Source organism: Ceratina calcarata, unplaced genomic scaffold (assembly GCF_001652005.2).
Source record: "Ceratina calcarata isolate Rehan_Ccalc_2016 unplaced genomic scaffold, ASM165200v1 scaffold337.2, whole genome shotgun sequence".
In the NCBI taxonomy this organism is placed as follows: Eukaryota; Metazoa; Arthropoda; class Insecta; order Hymenoptera; family Apidae; genus Ceratina; species Ceratina calcarata.
Genome location: NW_017156497.1, coordinates 307,282 through 313,948, shown reverse-complemented (window position 1 = coordinate 313,948; position 6,667 = coordinate 307,282). Strand labels below are relative to the sequence as shown.

Here is a 6,667-nt window from a genome sequence, read left to right as displayed (position 1 = left end):
ATACGTAACTCATTAAATATCGAAATTAGAAGATAAATTCACTATTTTTAATTACCGGAAATGCATTATTTCTAAGATACATAAACTTTTCGGATCGACTGTATAGCCAATACATCCTTAATTAGGCAGCCTTTTTTTTTTCCGGCTGAATCACAGAATCGATGTGCGTTTAAACCGTAACAACGTTGCAGTACCGTTGTAATCAGGAGTTCATAGACGCGTATCTGGCGGAGAAGGAAGCGGTTGAGAGGGCGAGGGAGCGGAGAGAGCGCATGGAAAAAAGCGCAATCAAGATTCAGGCTTGGTGGCGAGGCGTGATGGTGCGCCGGAAGTTGGGGCCGTATCGACCGGCCGAGAAAAAGAAGAAGCGTCCCAAGACCAAGAAATGACTCTTCAACTAAACGATCGTTTACTCTTTACTCGCGAAATTTCATTCGATCCACGTGTGCTTTTCCTCGAGAGCGATCTTTTCCTATCGCAGTCTGAGAATAACTCGAGGGCTCGATTAATGCAATTGTATCTGGAAAATGCGACTTAGAAATAGATGCTGACATTTCTGTCTATCTCTGTTCTCTCCTCCGTATTTGAATTAAAATAGAAGACCAGGAGGAATCTCGTATTACGATTGTATTTTTTTTTAATCGAAAGCCGAACACTGCACGTCGGGTGAAAATGACGTCGCAATTTTATAATTTAAAAGGAGCAATTTGCGAGTAATTCGAACGCGATCGACTATGAAATTAAAACAGAGTGTATCGGATTTTGTTTCACAGATAAATATTCTACTTGCGCATGAAAATGAAAAGCGGCGAAACAAAAAGCGGGTAAATCCTGCGGGTCGTTCAAATCCGATTGATCGTAACTGGAGAAAAATGGTAATTTTCGAAGAACGATTCACGCGAAATCTGCGGGAGTTACGGTTACCGGCGCGGTATTGTTCACGCAAGAACCTCGTTTCCCGGGATCCTGCGGCGTTCGTAGACCCTGCATGAAACGCTCTAACAGTTACCATTGTACACACGGTACGAAACTTCCTCTCTTCGTGGAACGCTGTATAATTTTGTTACATGGTACGAGGCTCTCTCTCTCTCTGTTCCACTGATAACAATTTCTCATTAATCGACGAACGAAGATCAGGTTGTACGACGCACAACGGAATTTAATTCCGTTATGTGAAACGTGAAACTGCAGCATGAAAATCCTGTCGGTGTACACGGTGTTCTTTTTTTATCAGGATGAAAACGTGTACGCGAGAGCTTACGCGAGGAGCTGTCCGTTTCAAAAAAAAGGTTTTTTACTATTTTTTTCGGTACAGTTCTCTCCAGTTCTCGTGTATCGATGAAACATTATTTTTCATACATGTTCAACACGTGTGTACGTGAGGTATTTTTTAGATCGTGACGTAAGGAGGCCTCTAACGAGCTTGCGAGCTTTCAAACGGAGTGGGTTAAAGGGTTCGTGAATTTCTCATGAAAGAAAGTGCACCGCATCATCATTGCCAAGCTGAAAATGACACAAGTTTTACGGTTCCAGTGAAATTCACGTGGTTACTTGGCGAATTAATATATCGCATAAAATTAATATCTTATGCGTGTAGTATCGTTGGTTGGTTGGTCGCGAGCGATCTAAAGTTGCGTCTACCCCATGGTTGTGCACGCAGGCGTGCATAGCGGATCGTCTCGTACAGAGATTCTAATTTTAGTCAGCGTCGGAATAAACGTACGCGGGGGCCTTGTAAGGCTAGACGGCGATCCCGGGGACCATGCACTCCCGGACAGTCGTTAGCCCCGGCAGGCAACTCTATTTTTGCTATTTCTTTATTTGTACCACGGTTTCAACGCGTTCGTCTTGAGTCACGGCTTCCCTTAAAGCCTATAATTAAGCATTCTCGAGCTCGGGAAATGCCGCGGCTGTGAAACCGTCCGATCACTATTATTCCTCGGGATATCCGAATAGAAGGGAAATAAATGAAACTGCCTTTTGCGACGCCGCATAGGAATCGTAAATGGCAGATAAATCTTCTTGAAGTTCTAAGAATAAATTGAATTACTCCTATTTTAGAAGATTTCCCAGCTTCTAATTGGCTCCCGGTCTTCCCGAAACAGTCGACCAGGTGTAGCTTCTGTGTATCTATTTCTAGATCGCCCGTCTCATAAATTTCACTCTCTCAGATGATCTCTCGTTCCTCGATTTCATCGTCGTTTCAACTTTGTACGAAAAATCGCGAGAATAAAAACTAGACTGGATCTATACTAATTACCGGGTAACATAATTCGATCGAACGAAGATATAGATAGGGTAAAATTTTGACGAGGACTGGCCCGATGCCAGAGCACACTGTATCCCGAGTTAAATGTCATCAGAATCCTAAACACTATAAATCGTGAACGTCTGTGAGCATGCACCGGCGATTTGTTTCAATTCGTTATGACATCGGCGTTGATTTTCCGCCAAACGTTAAGGTGTCCACGTAATTCAACGTTTATTATATAATACAGTTTTATTAGCATTAATTATATGATGTATTATAAGAAGAATACGCCAGGCAGCAATATGAGCCGACGTCGATGCGCCTGGTTCTCCGTTCCTTATTTACCGTCTCGTCCATCGGTGATCTCAAATGCGAAATTCATTACGTACGCTTGCGATCTTCGTAACGACTTTCCGCGACTCTGCGCGTGTCTACGCGTTTACAAGATCGAGAAGGGCTCGTTCCAATGACCAGTGGCATTATCAATAAATTAATTAACAAGCAGTCACGTTTCGTACAAACTACAAAGTACAGTCTGATAAATGTGAATAAAGGCACTTGAGTAATTTCTTCCTTCCCAGAATCTTGCTTCCCCCCGACCCTATCCCCCTCCCCGGTTCTACTTCCTTCCCTGTCATTCCCACCCCGAACAGATATTGCGATCGTGACCGTGAATCGAAACAAAAGAAAAGAAGGCAGGTGAATTTGGTGAAGCCCCACGGCAGGCTGCGTGACCACCTTAGAAGCACTTGCGGTGGACGATGCCGGGGCCGGACTCGTCGTACTCCTGCTTGGAGATCCACATCTGTTGGAAGGTGGACAGGGAAGCCAGGATCGATCCACCGATCCATACGGAGTACTTCCTCTCGGGGGGAGCGATGATCTTGATCTTGATGGTCGACGGTGCCAACGCGGTGATCTCCTTCTGCATACGATCGGCGATACCCGGGTACATGGTGGTACCACCGGAGAGTACGTTGTTGGCGTACAGGTCCTTACGGATGTCGACGTCGCACTTCATGATCGAGTTGTACACGGTCTCGTGGATACCGCAGGATTCCATACCCAGGAAGGAAGGCTGGAAGAGCGCCTCTGGGCAACGGAACCTTTCGTTACCAATGGTGATCACCTGACCGTCGGGCAACTCGTAGCTCTTCTCCAGGGAAGTACTGGCAGCCGCGGTGGCCATTTCCTGCTCGAAGTCCAGGGCGACGTAGCATAGCTTCTCCTTGATGTCGCGGACGATTTCTCGCTCAGCCGTGGTGGTGAAGCTGTAGCCTCTCTCGGTGAGGATCTTCATGAGATAATCGGTGAGATCGCGACCGGCCAAGTCCAGACGGAGGATGGCATGAGGAAGGGCGTAACCTTCATAGATGGGGACGGTGTGAGAGACACCGTCTCCGGAATCCAGGACGATACCGGTGGTACGACCGGAGGCGTACAGGGACAGCACGGCTTGGATGGCGACGTACATGGCCGGGCTGTTGAACGTTTCGAACATGATCTGCGTCATCTTTTCACGGTTGGCTTTCGGGTTCAAGGGAGCCTCGGTGAGGAGGACCGGATGTTCTTCGGGGGCGACGCGGAGTTCGTTGTAGAAGGTATGATGCCATATCTTCTCCATGTCGTCCCAATTAGTGATGATACCGTGTTCTATAGGGTATTTCAGAGTGAGAATACCTCTTTTACTCTGGGCCTCGTCTCCCACGTAGCTGTCCTTTTGACCCATACCGACCATCACACCCTGTAACGATTCAAATTTCATAGTTCAATTATAAATCGACGCGGATCTTCAAGAAATGCAATACTTAATAACAGATAGAGTGGTACTCGATCTTTTTACGAATGAGTAAGATCTACGGTTTAATCAGAGAACAGACGAACCTGATGACGTGGGCGGCCGACGATGCTGGGGAAGACGGCGCGGGGTGCATCGTCTCCAGCGAATCCCGCCTTGCACATACCGGATCCATTGTCCACGACTAGTGCCGCTACATCATCGTCACACATCTTGGCTTTTTACGGTGTACTTTCTACGAACGTACAGATCGTTTGCATTAGAATCATCTACGATTCATCGTTACACGTGTTAGAAAAAATATAAAACCGAACGATTCAACGTGAACGCGCTTACGGATCGTTAAACCTAAATTAAGGGATCGCAATTACGTAATCGTTAAGAATCGTTAGAATTGGTTCAGCGATTGATCGTCGAGAGAAACAGATCTTAGCATAAAACTAGAGAAGAATAATTAATCGTTAAGCGCACAAGCAGAGGAACCACTAAATTGGTCACTTCACAAACGGCTGGAGGACCGACTGGTTCCGGTCTCAAATAAAATTGACACGAATCACTCGAGTGAATAAACTGCACGTGTACTACTCGAAGACCGTCGACTGTTCTCCAGTCGGACGAGGGACCGGTGAGCAGTGGTCCAGCCGATGATTATTGCACGGGGTTAAGACACAAGCAGAGAAAGCTCGATTAAATTAACTTGAATATTTTTCACTGTACCGTTGGCTGACGAGAGAAGAGTATCGGCAATGATCGCTGGTCAGGGCGTGTGTCGTACGAGAGACCGAGAGCGGCGAGTGGCACAGTGCCGGCTCTGTGGGGTCCCTTTATCCATATCGGTTCGCAGCCGAAAATAGCGGTCCGCCCCTTAGATGGAAATCTATCGTGCATTTACGCTCGTCTCGGCCCGCCGCCGTCGCCGCCTAGTCCTTAGCCGCCCTAGCCGTCACGACGAGAGGGAGAGACGCCGTGCGTCGCGACGCCACGGGCCGACGGCCCCCCAATCCAAATAAGGACTCGGTACGGACCAGGGCCGTCGTTCGTTGGGCACTCGTAAAACCAGGCTCGAAGGGCGTCCATCGTTGAGAACGGACCACCCCCGCAATTATTCATTACGACTCGTCCGACCGACGATCGAATTTTATGCAGATTCTGGAGAAAATGATTTGGCGAAGGGAAGCTCGTCGACCCCCCACGATTAAACGTATCGATTCCATTCGTAATTAATTAGACGTTTATATGAGATTTAATATTTATGACTCGCTCTCTTGACAAACGAACGTTACATTTTATGGACAGCTGTTGGCTTTCGATCCACGCCCATCTGTCGTGTCTGTTTCAGAGAAGATTCTATACGAGATGAATCTGAATACTGACAGGAAGATGCTGTCACGTTCGAACAGTGAAACGCTTTAAACTCGTTACAATATGCATCGATACCCCTTTTTTCCTACAATTCTTTTACCCTCGATGGTACAAATGCTATTTAATTAATTCGATGAAACATCGAAACTTCTGAGAAGTTTATTTTATTATAGAACGAAGAGATCTAATGTATAGAACTAAGTGATTAAGCGATTAAGCTGGTTTCTATAATTAAGAATGAACGGGGCGACCACGTAGCTCGAGCCACCACGGATCCCCTCCACGAGATTCGAAAGAGGCATCGTTGCATCGTGCGAGACCGATTCCAAGATTCGCATTGCCGAGTTTCAACCCCGAAACGCGCCACGTCTTTCGTCGAGAACCCCTTTTACGTTCCGTTCCACGGTGACTCGAGGATTCCAAGTTTTCGTGATCGTGAGAACAAGGAATGATCGCTGCAAACGCAGAAGGTGATACGATTTTCATTTAAAAAACGATATTCAATCCGCTGATTGACAATTATCGATCGTTCGATAGGACGAGCTAAACGTTCTCCGTTTTATTTTAACTGTTGCTCGGATTTTTAATGAGAAGTCGATTAAAAATGCATTCCAGCTTGATTAAAAATCAGTTGGCGAAATAATTTTAAAAAGCAGTTTACACGGAGCTCGCTAACGTGTCTTGAATAAAATCTACAGATCTCGGGATGCGGAGGACAGAAGCGAGGCAAACACTCGACTGTGCTACGCCGAGGGAGGAAGCCAGGACTAGGGAAAGTGTTCCTGGATGAAGAGAGCGTGCATCTATCTTCAAGTTTGATCGCGATGAAGGAACTCTCGGTAAATTGACTAGAAGCAATCAGTTACTCCTTCGCATAATTCAGCCCATGCATGAGTATATAGATCGTCTACGTATGCTACCACCCCTCCCAAAATTGTATTTCCATTCGACGTAAGAGTGTCGCTAGAATTTTATATAAGAGACCGTTTAATAAAAGACTTTTTTCATAGAACCCCGTTTGCATTAATAAAAACCTAGATCCCCTTTTTTTTTCCGTCGATCACTGTTAGCTGTAATTTTGATCTAGTGTACATGTAGAATGATTGAAACCCTCTCATTAACCGTGTCTAATATCAAAGTAAAATATTAACGAAAGACGAATCGATGATCTCGTCGAAACGATTTTTGACACAGTGTACGTATTGAACGAGACGTGATATCGTAATCTCGATTCGATCGTACGAGCAGATTCTGTC

The 6,667-nt window shown here is 45.9% G+C and overlaps 2 protein-coding genes and 1 long non-coding RNA gene across 3 annotated transcripts in view; 2 read left to right on the top strand and 1 right to left on the bottom strand.

The window, feature by feature from the left end:
* The window catches only part of LOC108624969 (dynein regulatory complex protein 9), a 4,645-nt gene extending 3,886 nt beyond the window's left edge, over positions 1 to 759 (top strand). The window contains exon 7 of the mRNA XM_026813577.1: positions 192 to 759. Coding sequence (XP_026669378.1) covers positions 192 to 389 — 198 coding nt within the window. The 3' untranslated portion in view covers positions 390 to 759. The remainder of the gene's footprint in view (positions 1 to 191) is intronic.
* A 2,152-nt stretch (positions 760 to 2,911) lies between these two features.
* On the bottom strand, positions 2,912 to 4,858 carry LOC108624979 (actin, muscle). Its single transcript, XM_018024635.2, has 3 exons — positions 4,767 to 4,858; positions 4,136 to 4,284; positions 2,912 to 3,995 (listed from the first exon to the last, which is right to left on the bottom strand). The coding sequence occupies exons 2-3, from the start codon at positions 4,259 to 4,261 to the stop codon at positions 2,991 to 2,993; spliced, it is 1,131 nt and encodes a 376-aa protein (XP_017880124.1). The 5' UTR covers positions 4,262 to 4,284; positions 4,767 to 4,858; the 3' UTR covers positions 2,912 to 2,990.
* Positions 4,859 to 5,758: 900 nt separating this feature from the next.
* LOC113464348 (uncharacterized) lies at positions 5,759 to 6,423 on the top strand. Its single transcript, XR_003389192.1, has 2 exons — positions 5,759 to 5,881; positions 6,110 to 6,423. It is a non-coding gene; the product is annotated as an uncharacterized LOC113464348 (long non-coding RNA).
* Positions 6,424 to 6,667: the final 244 nt, after the last annotated feature.

Bases quoted from the DNA above. Each gene is read 5' to 3' on its own strand.
- LOC108624979 (XM_018024635.2), bottom strand. From the start codon at position 4,261: ATGTGTGACGATGATGTAGCGGCACTAGTCGTGGACAATGGATCCGGT. The intron at 3,996-4,135 runs GTTCGTCTGTTC...GAATCGTTACAG, and splicing joins TCGGCCGCCCACGTCATCAG to GGTGTGATGGTCGGTATGGG.